General features: G+C 39.5%; 1 protein-coding gene across 1 annotated transcript; it reads left to right on the top strand.

The window, feature by feature from the left end:
* The first annotated feature begins 329 nt into the window (after nucleotides 1-329).
* On the top strand, nucleotides 330-18814 carry LOC138330575 (replication factor C subunit 2-like). The gene is given in 10 exon segments (XM_069278139.1): nucleotides 330-449; nucleotides 10189-10300; nucleotides 11092-11198; nucleotides 11735-11882; nucleotides 13495-13583; nucleotides 13879-13927; nucleotides 13930-14028; nucleotides 15985-16050; nucleotides 16741-16935; nucleotides 17467-18814. Coding segments are annotated over 10 exon segments (1080 nt in total). The 5' UTR covers nucleotides 330-351; the 3' UTR covers nucleotides 17584-18814.
* The last annotated feature ends 389 nt before the right edge of the window (nucleotides 18815-19203 follow it).

Below are 19203 nucleotides of genomic sequence, written 5' to 3'. Positions count from 1 at the left end.
GTCCTATTTATCTTTTACGGAGGTTAATTTTACGAAAATCTATATTTTATGTTTCATTTTCTTTCGTTACCGCGACGACCTAATTTCGCGTTAATAAAGACTTTTTCATGGTGATTTAAAATTCTATTTATGATTATTTATTTATCTAATAAGAAAACACGTTTACATTGTATATCAGTTGCAAAAAATTACCTTACCCTGGTTATCATATACTCAAATCTAATTAGCACGACATAAGTAGCTCAATATTTCTTAATTACCAACTAAGCTACTGAGAAAACATACAGGCCTACGTGGCCTTTTTCCTACAGTTACCTCCCTTGGTGTAAACAAAAATTATCGCGGGAAAATATGGCGGATGTCGAGGTAATGGAAGTAGACACTGCCGAGTCAACAAAAAGTAAACCTAAAGCTGGAGGCAGTTCTGGATCGAGTCATGAGCTACCATGGTAATGATTGTGTGCAAGAATTATCGATGACATTTCGGACATAGCTCTCTTTTCTCAGAAATAACAGGTCTTGATTATATTTCTTCTGAACCCCGGCGAACAGGACATCAAAATGAAATAATGTTCTTCCAAAAGGCTACTGTAGCCAGCTGAGTTAGGATGTTACTGTGTTGACATGACGTAAATAAGAGCTTCAAAAACGTCTCTGATTTGGTGAACGTGTTATAAACATAAATTGTTGAGTTACACAGGTTTATGCATATGTATCCCCCCCCCCCCCCCCCGCTCAATAATATTCTTACAAAAGCGTATAAGTTATGACCGAATAATTTAAAGTTATGACATAGGCCTACTGAAGCTGGCGAGTTTGGAACAAATTAAACTGAAGAAAAAGACATTGATAGGGATTAGGATTTGGGGGAAACTACCATTTCCAAAATTAGGGGGAAAAGTTTGGCAAAATCAAGGATTTGTAAGTGAGAAGGATTCGTAGTGTCTGTCACTTTTACAACTACTAAACACCACGCTAGAGACGCTTATGAACCCCAGACAATCCAAACACCGTCGGACCCGACGGACATGTCCGGTAAACAAAAAACTTACAAACCGGTCGGTAAAAAAATACAATTTTCCGGACATGGCAAAATCATGATGATAAAGCGAAAGTGTCATGGCTGACGTTATTTAAAAGCACACCGATAGGGCCTAGTCAGTATGTCTCGTATTTGAGGATGGTCTGATGTCATGTTCTCTTTGTAAAGAATATTACGGGTTCAACTCACGTGATAATTTAAACCAGAGATTAAAAAACTTGCGAGGGCAGAACAAATTCATAACGGGATGTTCAAACAGGAAAGTATCAGCGGTGCCGGCGGAATCGGTGGCTGTAAAAACATTACAACAACTGAAAAAAGCGGATACTGAGAAGATGTTGATTCTTTTTAAATCAATACATGCCATTGTTAAAGCAATCGTCCACTGTCAGACTTTGAGTGGCTATGTGAACTGGATGTCGCAAATAGAGAATGTGAACATTATTAATGATATATATGACAACAAGGACATAGATGATGATTTCTGTGATGACTTTCAGTCAATAGCAGATAATTTCATGGGCATCATGATGTATTCCAGGGAATAGTAGCAAGATGTTTGGATCTTTATCCTTGTTTTAACTGTTTCTCCAACTACTTTTCCTTTTAAATCTCGTAACTTTTCCAATCCTGTAAGAAGAATCTAATCATAGAGAATTATCCATGGTTAATCAACTACCAGCTGAGCAATAAAATGATTGTAATTTTGTTATCATAGCTTCGCTTGTTATATTTCCATTATTAAATTCCTTTCCTGTACCATATACACATCAACCAACAGCAAAACAAAAATCATGTCAATTTTCAGTAAATATTTTTGGTCTGGTAAAGTTTCATCTGGTCTGGTGAAAATGAAAATTTTACCAGACCAAATGTCCTGTACAAAGTGTTTTCGCATTGTCTGTGAACAATGTCCTGTAAGTTTTCAAACGTTTCGACTTGCTTTAAAGACGGAAGATATAGAAGAAATGTCTTAAAACTTTCGTTAAAAAAACACGACCGCTCATGAAATGGCAGCACGCTTCAGAAAGTAAGACGGTAACCCTCGCACCCCCATGCTACATCAAAGGCTGCGGCGGCAGATATCAAAGGAAATCAGTCGTCGCCCAACGTCACGGTCAGTGCACAAACACAAAAGCGCCTGCGCTGTCTTTGCCCAAAACTCAGTGTGGACTTATCCTAGGGGGAAAAGTTTGGCAAAATATAGGGGAATTAATTGACTCCTCTGCATGATTTTGGAAATGATGTTCATTTTGACTTAAAAGAGCTGTAAAACAATTTATTTTAATTTTAGAATATTTTACCATCTGAAGATTCAGGTGTGTATTGTAACTGCACAGCTGCAGGACAGGAGAAAATGTAGCTTTAGACTGGGGCTCGAACCCTGGACCTCTGAATACGCCAGGGGCTACTGTCACTAATGTTACATTCACCCCATGTCATAATATAACTTAACTGGAGCAACATCAGACAGGTAACTTTCAGCTGAATTTGGTCCTTTGATATACAGTACATCTAAAGAATCAAATAATGGTACATTGTGGATGACTGTATCGCTTTGAAGTCGCATGGGTGGCATTCAATCTGATTAAAATACAGATCACCATTATACACTACATAACATAATGTATAATAGTGAGCTGACGTATTTCAATCAGATTGGGAGGCTGCAGGCCTAAGAATCAGCAGGTTTTTTCTCCTAAGCTGTCTCCAGTTTTACTATGAGATAGTCCAAGGGTGAATATATCATGACAGTGATAGTAAGTTACCCCTGGAGTATCGAGGGTGACAATTGAGCTACCCTAGAAAGTTACCCCTGGAGTATCGAGGGTGACAATTGAGCTACCCTAGAAAGTTACCCCTGGAGTATCGAGGGTGACAATTGAGCTACCCTAGAAAGTTACCCCTGGAGTATCGAGGGTGACAATTGAGCTACCCTAGAAAGTTACCCCTGGAGTATCGAGGGTGACAATTGAGCTACCCTAGAAAGTTACCCCTGGAGTATCGAGGGTGACAATTGAGCTACCCTAGAAAGTTACCCCTGGAGTATCGAGGGTGACAATTGAGCTACCCTAGAAAGTTACCCCTGGAGTATCGAGGGTGACAATTGAGCTACCCTAGAAAGTTACCCCTGGAGTATCGAGGGTGACAATTGAGCTACCCTAGTAAGTTACCCCTGGAGTATCGAGGGTGATCAACCCAGTCAAGTAATGCTACACTCAATCTTTCCTGAAGTTTTTAGTCTTCAGGATGAACCTAAAGTTCTCATCGTCCGTCGTCGTCCGCCGTGCGCCGTGCGTTAACTTTTCAGCATTTTGAACTTCTTCTCAAGTTCTAACCAGTGTGAATTTGGCTGAAAACTTGCCATGAAATGATCCTGACAAGGTCCCGACAAAGTGTTGTTATTATTTTTCAGGTCGATCCGAAATCCAAGATGGCCGCCACAGCCGCCATCTTGAAAACACATTTGAACTTCTTCTCAAGTTCTCACCGGTGCGATTTGTGACTGAAACTTGCATGAAATGAATCCTGACATGGTCCCAAAATGTGTTGTTATTTTTCGGGTCGATCCGAAATCCAAGATGGCCCGCCACAGCCGCCATCTTTGGAAAACACATTTTTGACATTCTTTCTCAAGTTTCTACCGGTGCGATTTTGGACTGAAACTTGCATGAAATGATCCTGACATGGTCCCGACAAAGTGTTGTTATTTTTCAGGTCAATCCGAAATCCAAGATTGGCCGCCACAGCCGCCATCATGAAAACACATTTTGAACTTCTTCTCAATTCTACTGGTGCAATTTGGCTGAAACTTTCATGAAAATGATCCTGACATTGTCCCCGACAAAGTGTTGTTATTTTTCAGGTCGATCCGAAATCCATAGAATGGCCGCCACAGCCGCCATCTTGAAAACACATTTTTGAACTTCTTTTCTCACGTTCGTACCAGTGCCGATTTAGGCTGAAACTTGCATGAAATGATCCTGACATGGTCCCGACAAAGTGTTGTTATTTTTCGGGTCGATCCGAACATCCCAAGATGGCCGGCACAGCCGCCCTCTTGAAAACCCATTTTGAACCTTCTTCTCAAGTTCTATGGTGCGATTGCTGAAACTTGCAAGAATGATCCTGACATGGTCCGACAAAGTGTTGTTATTTTTCAGCGTCGATCCGAATATGCAAGATTGGCCGCCACAGCGCCTTCTCGAAAAAGACATTTTGAACTTCTTCTCAAGTTCTACTGGTGCGATTTGGACTGAAACTTGCATGAAAATGATCCTGACATGGTCCTGACAAAGTGTTGTTAATTTTTCGGGTCGATCCGAAATCCAAGATGGCCGCCAACAACCGCCATCCTTGAGAAAACACATTTTGAACTTCTTCTCAAGTTCTACCAGTGCGATTTGACTGAAACCTTGCATGAAATGATCCTGGGACATGGTCCCTGACAAAGTGTTGTTATTTTCGGGTTGATCGAAATCCCAAGATGGCCGCCACAGCCGCAACTCTTGAAAAACATTTTGAACTTCTATCTCAAGTTCTACTGGGTGCGATTTGACTGAAACTTGCATGAAATGATCCTGACATGTCCCGACAAAGTGTTGTTATTTTTCGGGTCGATCCGAAATCCAAGATGGCGCCACAGCCGCCATCTTGAAAACACATTTGAACTTCTTTCTCAAGTTCTACTGGTGCGATTTGACCTGAACTGAAACATTGGCATGCAAATGATCCGTGATAAATGGTCCGCCAACAAAGTGTTGTTAATTTTTTCGGGTCGATCCGAAATCCAAGATGGCCGCCACAGCCGCCATCTGAAAACATATTATTTGAACTTCTTCTCATGTTCTACCTGGTGCGATTTGACTGAAACTTGCCATGAAATGATCCTGACATGGTCCCTGACAAAGTGTTGTTATTTTTTTCCGGGTCGATCCGAGAACCCAATGATGGCCGCCACAGCCGCCATCTTGAAAAACACATTTTGAACTTCTTCCTCAATTTTGCTACTAGTGCGATTTGGCTGAAACTTGCTTGAAAATGATCCTCGTGACATGGTCCTGACAAAGTGTTGTTATTTTCGGGATCGATCCGAAATCCAAGATGGCCGCCACAGCCGCCATCTTGAAAACACATTTTGAACTTCTTCTCAAGTTCTACTGGTGCGATTTGACTGAAACTTGCATGAAATGATCCTGACATGTCCCTGACAAAGTGTTTGTGTTATTTTTTCTGGTCGATCCGAAATCCAAGATGGCCGCCACAGCCGCCATCTTTGAAAACACATTTTGAACTTCTTCTCAAGTTCTACTGGTGCGATTTGGCTGAAAATTGCATGAAATGATCCTGACATGGTCCCGACAAAGTGTTGTTATTTTTCGGGTCGATCCGAAATCCAAGATGGCCGCCACAGCCGCGCAGTCTATGAAAAACTTTTTTGAACTTCTTCTAAGTTCTACTGGTGCGATTTTTGAACTGAAACTTTGCAATAAATGATCCTGACATGGTCCCGACAAAGTGGTTGTTATTTTTCGGGTTGCGATCCAAATGCAATGAATGGCCGTACCACAGCTTATTTTTCGCCATCTGAAAAACACATTTTTGAACTTCTTCTCAAGTTCTACTGGTGCGATTTGAGGGCTGAAACTTGCATGAAAATGATCCTGACATTGGTCCCGGACAAAGTTCGTGTTGTTATTTTTCGGGTTGATCCGAAATGCAAGATGGCCGCCACAGCCGCCATCTTGAAAAAAACACATTTTGAACTTCTTCTCAAGGTTTTTTCTACCGGTGCGATTTGACTGAAACTTGCATGAAAATGATCCTGACATGGTCCTGACAAAGTGTTGTTATTTTTTTTGGTTGATCCGAAACCCAAGATGGGCCGCCCACAGCCGCCAACTTGAAAACACATTTTGAACTTCTCTTGCTCAAGTTCTCACCGGTGCGATTGTGACTGAAACTTGCATGAAATGGATCCTGACATTAGGTCCCGACAAAGTGTTGTTTATTTTTTCGGGTCGATCCGAAATCCAAGATGGCCGCCACAGCCGCCATCTTGAAAACACATTTTGAACTTCTTCTCAAGTTCTACCTGGTGCGATTTGACTGAAACTTGCATGAAATGATCCTGATATGGTCCAAACAAAGTGTTGTTATTTTTTCGGGTTGATCCGAAATCCAAGATGGCCGCCACAGCCGCCATCTTGAAAACACATTTTGAACTTCTTCTCAAGTTCTACTGTGCGATTTGACTGAAAACTTGCATGAAAATGATCCTGATATGGTCCAAACAAAGTGTTGATTATTTTTCGGGTCAATCCGAAATCCAAGATGGCCGCCACAGCCGCATCTTGAAAACACATTTTGAACTTCTTCTCAAAAGTTCTACTGGTGCGATTTGACTGAAAACTTGCCATTGCAAATGATCTTGACATGGTCCCTGACAAAGTGTTGTTATTTTTATCCGAGGTTGATCCGAAAAACACATTTTGAACTTCTTCTCAAGTTCTACGCAAGATGGCCGAATCCACAGCCAGCCAAAAGTGTTGTTATTTTTTAGGTGATCGAAACCCAAGCTTGAGAAAACAACATTTTTGAACTTCTTTCTCAAGTTCTACCGGTGCGATTTGACTGTGAAACTTGCATGAAATGATCCTGACATGGTCCTGGGACAAAGTGTTGTTATTTTTTAGGGTCGATCCGAAATCCAAGATGGCCCCGCCACAAGCCGCCAACTTGAAAACACATTTTGAACCATTCCTCTCAAGTAATCTACCGGTGCGATTTGACTGAAAACTTGCAATGAAATGATCCTGATATGTGTCCAAACAAAGTGTTTGTTATTTTTCCGGGTCGATCCGAAATCCAAGAAGGCCGCACAAGCACAAAAACACCATTTGCCGCCATTCTTACTGGTGCGAAAAACACATTTGATCATGATATGGTCCAAAACAAAGTTCTTTCTCAAGATGGACGCCACAGCCGCCATACTGGTGCGATTTGACTGAAACTTGCATGAAATGATCCTGACATGGGTCCAACACAAAGTGTTTGTTATTTTTCGGGTCGATCCGTTCAATAAATGCAAGATGGCCGACCACAGCCGCCATCTTGAAAACACAATTTTGAACTTCTTCTCAAGTTCTACTGGTGCGATTTTGACTGAAACTTGCATGAAATGATCCTTGACATGGTCCAACAGCAAAAGTGTTGTTATTTTTTCGGGTCGATCCGATAATCCAGATGGCCGCCACAAAGAAAGAGCCGCCATCTTGAAAACACATTCTGAACTTCTTCTCAAGTTTCTAAAACTAACCGGTGCGATTTAGACTGAAACTTGCATGAAATGATCCTGAGATGGTCCTGACAAAGTGTTTTGTTATTTTTTAAGGTTGATCCGAAACCCAAAGATGGCCGCCACAGCCCGCCATCTTGAAAACCACATTTTTGAACTTCTTCTCAAGTTCTACCGGTTGTGATTTGGCTGAAGCTTGTATGAAATTCGATCCTGACATGGTCCCTAACAAAGTGTTTGTTATTTTTCGGGTTGTTGATGCGAAATCCAAGATGGCTCCACAGGCCGCCATCTTTGAAAACACATTTTGAACTTCTTCTCAAAGTTCTACGGTGCGATTTTGGCTGAAACTTGCATGAAATGATCCCTGACATGGGTCCCGAAAAAGTAATTGTTACCATTCTCTGGTGTATCAACAAATCGAAAGATGTCAACCGATGAACACTATATCCGAGATTAATTGTCCTATAGTTTAAGGTCCAACGTGCCTGCTTTTAATGAAATAAAATTTGTTGAAAGAAATTGGAAAATGATCCTGACATGGTCCCTGAACAAGTGACACCAGATACAATGAAGATATTTACTATTGCCAAGGGTAAGTCAGATGACCGTGAAAAAGGCGCTTTTTTTCACATCTTGTTATATTAAGTGGTTGAAAATTAATAATTGTGGTTGTCCACAACATCGCCCTGTGGCCAATATTTATATCTGACAAAAAATACCGTTTGAGAAAATGTAACAAGAAAAGAGGTGCTGTTATTGACCGCCAACCGCTTTTAACAAAACCCCTGCCCAGACTGGTCAACCTGGGATCTCGACCACAAGCTGGAATCACATTAAAAGATTGATATCACATGCTAACATAATTTCAGAAGTTTTCACAGATCTAAATGTCTGGTGAATGACTTACAGAGCTTATAGATAAAATAAATTATAAAAACACTGCTCTGATCTTTACATATCAGTTTTTGCGTAGTGTAAAGTATCATATAAAATGTTTCCTTTCTTTCTAACCTAAAGAGCCTGAGACCAAACCTATCTGTGTAGTGTGATATGCCTTTCAGTTTGTTGCGATCTGGTTTGACGAACGCAAACAATCGGCATTTTACAAATTTTATGCTTGATCAACGTTATATTATTTAGCGCTTAAAAGACTTTGACACTGTAATGCACCGGCTCAATAAATTCCCATTTTTTTTATTGATTTATAGACTGATCTGTCAACAATTTTCATCATTCAATCATTGTTAGCTCACCTGGTCCAGAAGGACCAAGGTGAGCTTATGCCATACCGTGGCGTCCGGCGTCCGTCGTCCGTCCGTCCGTCCGTCCGTCAACAATCGACTTCTTCTCCATAACCGCTGGTCGGATTTCAACAAAATTTGGCTGGTAGCATCCTTATGGGCTACTAACTGAAAATTGTACAAATGATGGGGCTGACCCCCAGGGGCCTGAGGGGCGGGGCCAAAAGGGGTCAATTTGGCTATTTCCATATAAACGACTTCTTCTCTGAAACCAAGCATGGGATAGCACCCATAATGCAATGGTAGCATCCTTATAGGGTGGGGATTCAAAATTGTACAAATGATGGGGCTGACCCCCCGGGGGCCTGAGGGGCGGGGTCAAATGGGGTCCATTTGGCTATTTCCATATAAACGACTTCTTCTCTGAAACCAAGCATGGGATAGCACCCATAATGCAATGTTAGCATCCTTATAGGGTGGGGATTCAAAATTGTACAAATGATGGGGCTGACCCCCCGGGGGCCTGAGGGGCGGGTCAAATGGGGTCAATTTGGCTATTTCCATATAAATGACTTCTTCTCTGAAACCAAGCATGGGATAGCACCCATAATGCAATGGTAGCATCCTTATAGGGTGGGGATTCAAAATTGTACAAATGATGGGGCAGACCCCCGGGGGCCTGAGGGGCGGGGTCAAATGGGGTCAATTTGGCTATTTCCATATAAACGACTTCTTCTCTGAAACTAAGCATGAGATAGCACTCATAATGCAATGGTAGTATCTTTATAGGTTGGGGATTCAAAATTGTACAAATGATGTGGCTGACCCCCGGGGGGCCTGAGGGGCGGGGTCAAAAGGGTTCAATTTGGCTATTTCCATATAAACGACTTCTTCTCTGAAACCAAGCATGGGATAGCACCCATAATGCAATGGTAGCATCCTTATAGGATGGGGATTCAAAATTGTACAAATGATGGGGCTGACCCCCAGGGGGCCTGAGGGGCGGGGTCAAAAGGGGCCAATTTGGCTATTTCCATATAAACGACTTCTTCTCTGAAACTAAGCACGTTATAGCACCCATAATACAATGGTAGTATCCTTATAGTGTGGGAATTCAAAATTGTGCAAATGATAGGGCTGACCCCCCGGGGGCCTGAGGGGCGGGGTCAAAAGTGGTCAATTTCCATATAAATAACTTTTTCTCTGCAACTTAACATGGGATTACGCTCATAATGCAATGGTTACATCCTTATAGGGTTTGAATTCAAAATTTTGCAAATGATGGGGCTGACCCCCCGGGGGCCTGAAGGGTGGGGTCAAAAGGGGTCAATTTAGCTATTTCCATATAAACGACTTCTTCTCTGCAACTAAGAATGGAAGAGCACTTATAATGCAATGGTAGCATCCTTATAGGGTTGGGATTTGAAATTGTACAAATGATAGGGCTGACCCCTGGGGCCTTAGACGGCAATAGATGCGAGGTTTGTTTTATAGGGGTCACGATGTGAGGTAGTGATGTCCAATGAGATTGAAGCAAAAACTAAGATGGAAAACAACAACAACAATAATAAGTCATACTTTAATTGTCATATGCTTTTTTACAGGGTGGAGAAGTATCGACCTACAAAATTACAAGATATAGTTGGAAACGAAGAAACCATCAGTCGACTCCAAGTGTTTGCCAGAGACGGAAATGTGCCTAATGTGATTATTGCTGTGAGTCATTTTCCGCTTTTTATGATCAGTAGAGTGTAACAATTCACCGATGCGTCATTGTATTGCTTAGCTTGGTGGTACATTGATGCAGCGTGTGCAATTTATTAGTATCGCAATACCTAAAAATAAAAACATTGGATTATCTCCCTTGGTCAACGTCAGCCAAACGTTTGTTTGTAACAAAATGGCGGAATACCAAGGTAGCAAAACACAAAACTTGTGTCAGCGCCTGTGGCCTATAACTTTAAGGTCGCTTAAGTATTGGTCTTAAGTTTCTGTCTACTAAATCTAGTAACAGAATATGGGAAATGGATAAAACTCACGTCGTTTGTAATGAGTGTAAGCAAAGGCTAAAATATATCGAAAATACAACTAACCTAACATTAAACAAGTCAAGAAATCTCTGTAATTGTTGATTTTTATTTGATAATGTAATTATTATTTCAGCAACTTATTTCATAATGTCTATCAAAATATCGTGATACGTATTGTATCATGAACCCTGTATCGTGATACGTATTGTATAGTCGCATACATTGCGAAACACAGCACTAAATCATCAGCATGCATTAATATTGATTTGTCTATTAAGAAATTGGGCAATGCCGGAATGGCAGCCATGCCATGATGAAAGACCTATGAAAGCCACGCCCTAAAATTGTATACGCAGTACCTATTCTCATCTATTTTGACTAATTTAAAAAAAATCATTAGATTACTGGAATCGTTATTTAAATGATATTGAAAGAGAATCAAATCCAAACTAAAACTCCATTTGCACATTGTTTCAGGGCCCACCGGGAACAGGAAAGACAACCAGTATCCTGTGTTTGGCACGAGCCTTACTGGGACCTTCCTATAGAGATGCTGTATTGGAACTGAATGCATCTAACGATAGGTATACATCATCCTATATCTGTCATAATCATCTGGATCTGTTCCATTTAGGATTACCTTTAATAATTTTTCCATGAAATTAAAGTAGTTCTCTGGTTCTGATTGAAAAACGAACACGCTGAGTTATTGCTAGAGAGAGATCACAGTCAGTGAGTTCGGGATATAGCTTGACAGGCATCATTTGGTAACATTTGGAAGCAGCTTACACGTATACCAAAACTGCAACAGATATAAAAAGTCTTATGCGGCTTGTACCAGCCACTCTGGTGACACCTAAAGGCAATTAGGGCCCATTTTGAGGCCATTTGATAACAAGCTCCATTCCCAATTGAAAGTAAAACATGTGTAAGTTGGTATCAAATTTTCAAATTAATACTGAAGATTTACGGTTTATGTACATAGTTATGAATTGATAAAACATAAAAAAATAATCATTAAACAAATGACAAAATTATACTTAATTATAGAATTTACAATTTTGAAACAGTACTAAAGAAACATCTTATAAGCATTATCTCATTATGTATTTCTTTACAGAGGTATCGATGTGGTGAGAAATAAAATCAAGATGTTTGCCCAACAGAAAGTGACGCTACCAAAAGGCCGCCATAAAATCATCATCCTTGATGAAGCTGACAGGTCTGTAAACTGTGATTTGATGTTCACATGCTGTATTAGAAAATCTTAGATGGCGTGTACTGTAAATCTGTGAGGGGAAATCCCCGCTAATCACGCAAAATTTGTTCACGAAAATTTCCCTTGTGCTTAATATTTTGTACATGTAAGTGTATATATTGCAAAAATAACAGATCTGGGAAATGCTATGAATGAAAATCGCGAAAATTAATCACTCACAAAAATACCCATGTGTTACGCTTGTACAGTAAACATAATGTGTAGACAATATTGTGAATGTTGTATTTGGTACACTCTATGTTTGTTAACAGGAATTTAAAACACATACCAATAGAATATTATATTTGGTACACTATGTTTCAAATGGTTTCAATTAAAAAACTCATCAATTTCCAATTCAGATAACTTAAATTGTGTTACTTGTTTTATACCAATGGGTGGATTTATAGTATAATCCATATCTACATTACTCGAGGTGTAAATATGATTGATAAATGACTTGTGATTTTAGTATGACTGAGATGTACAAGGCACAACAAGCCATGAGAAGTATTGTTGGACCTTTTTATACGATTGATAAATGACTTGTGATTTCAGTATGACTGAGATGTACAAGGCACAACAAGCCATGAGAAGTATTGTTGGACCTTTTTATACGATTGATAAATGACTTGTGATTTCAGTATGACTGAGATGTACAAGGCACAACAAGCCATGAGTAGTATTGTTGGACCTTTTTATACGATTGAATAAATGACTTGCTATTTCAGTATGACTGAGCCATGTACAAGGCACAAAAAGCACATGAGATATTGCTTGGCCTGTAACGCCTTATAAAATCATTGGTATATATAAAATTTGGTTGTACTGATAAATTTGACTTGTGCCTGCATATTCAAGTATGACTGAGCATGTACAAGGCACAACTACTGTCAGCCATGAGAAGTATTGTTGGACCTTTTTATATCAATTGATAAATGACATTGTGATTTCAGTATGACTGAGATGTACATAGGCACAAATGGAAGCCTATGAGAAAACTATTTTATACACAAATATTGACATAGAATAAAGGACATTTCTTTACAGAGCCAATTTAAGATTGATAAATGATGCCCACGTGGTTTATTAGAGATCTGCGAGCAGGAGAGCGTAGTTATACAGACTGGGATTGAGGGCCATTGTATTTACAGGCCCACATGAGGACAGGTAAGTACTTAGTATGAGAGGCCATTGTATATACTGCCCAGGGAGACATGAGACAGGTAAGTACTAGTTATACAGACGAGGGAATTGAGGCCATTGTATATACAAGCCCAGGGAGACATGAGACAGGTAAGTACTAGTTATACAGATCATTGGATTGAGGCATTGGATTACTGCCCACATGAGACAGGTAAAGTACTAGTTATACAGACGATGGGATTGAGGCCATTGTATTTACTGCCCAGGGAGACATGAGACAGGTAAGTACTAGTTATACAGACGATGGGATTGAGGCCATTGTATTTACAGCCCAGGAAGAACATGAGGACAGGTAAGTACATAGTTTTATCACACAGACGATGGGATTGAGGCCATTGTATTTACAGCCCAGGGAGACATGAGACAGGTAAGTACTAGTTATACAGACGATGGGATTGAGGCCATTGTATTTACAGCCCATGGAGAGACATGAGACAGGTAAGTACAAGGGGGCTCCAGGAGACATGGATGAGCCATTGTTTTACAGGTGTTCAAGCGATAACAGGTTAGTACTAGTCATAGACAGGTACGATGCTACTTCCATAGTTTTTACGCCCAGGGATCAATATGATACTAGTTTAAATGTAGATTGAGGCATTGTATCTAAAGCCATAAAAATGATAAGTAATTATTATACAGACATGGAATTGAGGGGCAGAGAATGACATAGAATTTACAGCCCAGGGAGAAGACATATCTAATATACACAAATGGATGGAGGCCATATTTACACCCATAGACAATAAAGGAAAAGTACATTATACAGACTTTACAGAGGCCAATTCAAGGGAGACATGAAGATGTGCTGTGCTGAGGTATTCCAAGTTAACTGCTGATGCCCAAGTTTACTATTAAAACGGTTATTAGAGATCTGCGAGCAGGAGAGCGTTAGTTATACAGACGATGGGATTGAGGCCATTGTATTTACAGCACAGGGAGACATGAGACAGGTAGGTACTAGTTATACAGACGATGGGATTGAGGCCCTTGTATTTACTGCCCAGGGAGACATGAGACAGGTAAGTACTAGTTATACAGACGATGGGATTGAGGCCATTGTATTTACAGCCCAGGGAGACATGAGACAGGTAAGTACTAGTTATACAGACGATGGGATTGAGGCCATTGTATTTACAGCCCAGGGAGACATGAGACAGGTAAGTACTAGTTATACAGACGATGGGATTGAGGCCATTGTATTTACTGCCCAGGGAGACATGAGACAGGTAAGTACTAGTTATACAGACGATGGGATTGAGGCCATTGTATTTACAGCCCAGGGAGACATGAGACAGGTAAGTACTAGTTATACAGACGATGGGATTGAGGCCATTGTATTTACATGAGACAGGTAAGTACTAGTTATACAGACGATGGGATTGAGGCCATTGTATTTACAGCCCAGGGAGACATGAGACAGGTAAGTACTAGTTATACAGACGATGGGATTGAGGCCATTGTATTTACAGCCAGGGAGAGACATGAGACAGGTAAGTACTAGTTATACAGACGATGGGATTGAGGCCATTGTATTTACAGCCCAGGGAGACATGAGACAGGTAAGTACTAGTTATACAGACGATGGGATTGAGGCCATTGTATTTACAGCCCAGGGAGACATGAGACAGGTAAGTACTAGTTATACAGACGATGGGATTGAGGCCATTGTATTTATAACAGCCCAGGGAGACATGAGACAGGTAAGTACTAGTTATACAGACGATGGGATTGAGGCCATTGTATTTACAGCCCAGGGAGACATGAGACAGGTAAGTACTAGTTATACAGACGATGGGATTGAGGCCATTGTATTTACAGCCCAGGGAGACATGAGACAGGTAAGTACTAGTTATACAGACGATTGGGATTGAGGCCATTGTATTTACAGCCCAGGGAGACATGAGGACTGCCAGGGAGACATGAGACAGGTAAGTACTAGTTATACAGACGATGGGATTGAGGCCATTGTATTTACAGCCCAGGGAGACATGAGACAGGTAAGTACTAGTTATACAGACGATGGGATTGAGGCCATTGTATTTACAGCCCAGGGAGACATGAGACAGGTAAGTACTAGTTATACAGACGATGGGATTGAGGCCATTGTATTTACAGCCCAGGGAGACATGAGACAGGTAAGTACTAGTTATACAGACGATGGGATTGAGGCCATTGTATTTACAGCCCAGGGAGACATGAGACAGGTAAGTACTAGTTATACAGACGATGGGATTGAGGCCATTGTATTTACAGCCCAGGGAGACATGAGACAGGTAAGTACTAGTTATACAGACGATGGGATAGAGGCCATTGTATTTACAGCCCAGGGAGACATGAGACAGGTAAGTACTAGTTATACAGACGATGGGATTGAGGCCATTGTATTTACAGCACAGGGAGACATGAGACAGGTAAGTACTAGTTATACAGACGATGGGATTGAGGCCATTGTATTTACAGCCTAGGGAGACATGAGACAGGAGACAGGTAAGTACTAGTTAAACATTGACTCTTGGATCATATAGAACATAACATTAATTGGTAGACGTGAAATCAACATGAAAGGCTGTCTTGCCCTTTATAAGATAGAGATATCTTACAAACAGAAAGGTTAGAACAGATCTATGGTGTTGTACTAATATCTTGTAATGAAAAGTAAATCAAAATGGATGAGATTGAATAGGATAGATTACCTATTCTAAAAAATAAGTCCAGAAACAATATTCATTAATGTTTTGAAGATAAAGTATATTTTATGATTGAAAATGAACCCATATTTTATGATTGAAAATGAACCCAGTATTAAATATTCTATTGCATATAAAGCATGAAAATTTCAAAATTCAAAAATGTTTTATTTTGTTGATTTTCATAGACAAGTGGGTTGCAAATATATTTTTTTGCAGGCATTAAATAATCTGCAGTCAACCTTCCAAGGATTTGGGCATGTAAACAGTGAGAATGTATTCAAGGTAAGAAATCATGTAAATTTAGGCCTTCCTAATTAATAGATGACAATTTAAAAAAAGAATTAATCCATAATAATCTCTTCTGCTGTCATTTTAGAATTGATTATGAAGCCATTATTCCTTACAAATGTTCCCTATGCAAAACAAATGTTAACAATGTTTCTTTGTTGATCAAATAATATTGTTAAAAAGTGTGAATTTATTTCCTACTCAGATATATCTACGAAGGGCAATAACTCTTATTTCCTACCTAGGTGTATTACATTGTCAACATTGCCCAGTCATCTATACGGTAACTGTCCTTCTTGCCTTCAGTAAAGAACAACCCATTTATAACTCGTAAATCTCAATAACTTTTGTGTCCTGACTAGGTATAGGGGAGCTAACTAGAACATTAAGGGGTGATAATAACAACTAGTTATCTGGTAATAATAATGTAGAAGAATCAACTCTGTATTTTCAGACTAGATTTGTGATATATTTATCGTATTTAAGAACAAGAACTCTTGTTTCCATGTTTCTAACTTAGGTATGTGATTTATTACATCTAGGGGAGTTTCCATGTTTCTAACTTAGGTATGTGATTTATTACATCTAGAGGGGCGATAACTCTTGTTACCGTGATTCTAACCCTAGGTATGTGATGTATTACATCTAGAGGTGATAACTCTTGTTTCCGTGCTTTTAACCTAGGTATGTGATGAGCCACACCCTGTCCTGGTCAAGGATATGCTGCAGCACTGTGTCAATGGAGCGCTGGAGGAGGCATACAAAATCATGGCCCACCTGTGGAAGCTTGGCTACTCCTGTCAGGATATCATGACCATTGTATTCCGTGTCTGTAAAACACATAGCATGCCAGAGTTCCTCAAACTGGAATTTATCAAGGTCAGTATGACTCCACTGAATCTACATCTCAGTTTTATTACACCGAAAAATTCATCTGTTTACTTTTGTTTCAATTATTGGGAAATTTTCAACTGATGAAACAGATTGAAATTTGTTGTACATGCCAAAACCTTTTTTAGATTGATAAGAAAATGAGGTAAAGGCTTGTGACATATTGAACTTGTTTGATAAATTTCTTATCACATAGTCATGTGTGTAAGATTCTATTTGTGACATAACTTTTAATAAAATAGAAATATAAGTAAAACTTAAGATTTCTAAAGATGTAGAAATATAAGTAAAACTTAAGATTTCTAAGGATGTAGAAATATAAGTAAAACTTAAGATTTATAAAGATGTTGTCTGTCTACTGAGATCGATAATGACGTCATAATAATGTTCTTACGGGTGTGTCTCACGGTATTTATGAAATGGCCGTATGACATAGCTGGACGGCCTTTGTAAGATTTATCACTGTACTGATGGGTAAATTGTTGTGCCTTTGTTTTACTAGTAATTTCTGGTTTACAGGAGATCGGCTACACCCACATGAGGATAGCGGAAGGTGTGAGCTCTTTACTACAGCTCTCAGGGATGTTGGCGAGACTTTGTAAAATATCAGCCATACCCAACTCACTGGGACAATGATGATCTGTAGAATGGTACTTGTGAACTAGACAAGATCTAATCTTTGTGACAGTGTTCTCAATTAACGAGTTACTGAGTGCACAAGGACAGACATTGAGGATATAAAATACAGCGATGATCCTTCTGACCTAGCAGAGTTATACATATACATGGAGATCTGATCTGTGTGACCGTGTTCTCAAATAATGAGTTGCTGCATTGGACAAGGGTCAGAATGTGGTGTTACCTGTGTGACTCGGCGTCATTGCTGTTACCTGGCAGGGTACGACTTCTTCCTTGCTGTTAAATGGGGGTCGAATTGTATCATAATTAACAGTCCCCATCTCCATTATTTGGTAGGCGGTGATTTGTGCCGAGAGACACAAAATGTGTCAACATTGATGGTGTTCATCACCATCCTAGTTGTGTCCGATAACTCCACAATATGTGTACATACACCGGAGATCAACTTTTGTCTATTACCCGAAATGTCACATAAGGAAAGTGTATACAACCTTGATCCAAAAGTTACAATGTCTATATATATATTTATTTGATTGCCTTTTACTATTCCCCAGGGATGGTGTGAAAGATGTCAAGAAAGCTTGTTACTGAATTAGTGCGATTGAATGTTTTAATTACAAAACATCTTTATAATTAATGATTAAAAGAACAAATATCAATTTTCTGATGTATTTTACTTCCTCCGAGTGCATTGATTAAAACACAATCTATTAGAAATTAACAGGTTGTGGGCCCAGTATGTGATCTGTAGTGCAAAAAGAAGGGAAGGTGTCATTAGAACCTGATATAGTGTATATTCGATTTCATTTCGCTGGGATGATATTTTCCCGATTTTCCGGTCATCAGCATGGTTGCAAAATTTTGATCAGTGAAATATTAAGAATCAGTTGAATTATATGTGTATATGTACTCTAAGCCGAATTGGGAAGTTTTGATTTGCTGAAATTTCAATTTCTTGTTCTTATACATCCTGATAATTTCGATCCGCAATTACATATATAAACATATTAAACTTGCTATACAGTCTTTTTAAAATAATGATTAAGTGGCCTACAGTGTATATGTAGATTTGTTATGTTTAAAATTCTAGTCGGCTAGAGCATTGATTTTTGGGATGATTTAAAAGTGCTTCAATGATTATTGTTATTGGGTTCTTTATATCAGACTATGTAGTGATATCTTGTTGTTGGTAATGAGATGCCTTAGCTGAAATAAATAAGTACATCAATATACGTCTTTTGTTTTTAATTTTATACTGGGGACTATTAGCAAAATTACTTTGCTATATGCATGCATAGTTTCTAATACACATTTGGAACAAATCTTATAGAACTTTTAACAAGGAAATGAATCAATTCAATGTCTGTTTGTTATTACTGTTTTTACTGTGCCGGAGTATCTAGATCTTCTACATTAATTTTTCCTGTATTTGAAAGTCAAACTAGCTAAATGGCACTGATTGGAAAAGGCCAATTTTTAGCTCACCTGGCCTGAAAATAAAGGTAAATCCTATAAAATCCACCGCTACTTGTCCTAGAGTTCTGCATGGATTGTAACCAAATTTGGCCATAAACATCCTTGAGGGAAGGGGAACAGAACTTGTATAAATTTTGGACT

The sequence above is a fragment of the Argopecten irradians genome, chromosome 9, assembly GCF_041381155.1.
Source record: "Argopecten irradians isolate NY chromosome 9, Ai_NY, whole genome shotgun sequence".
Lineage (NCBI taxonomy): Eukaryota > Metazoa > Mollusca > Bivalvia > Pectinida > Pectinidae > Argopecten > Argopecten irradians.
Note: the sequence above shows the minus strand (reverse complement) of the source record. Positions and strands in the feature narration are given on the sequence as shown.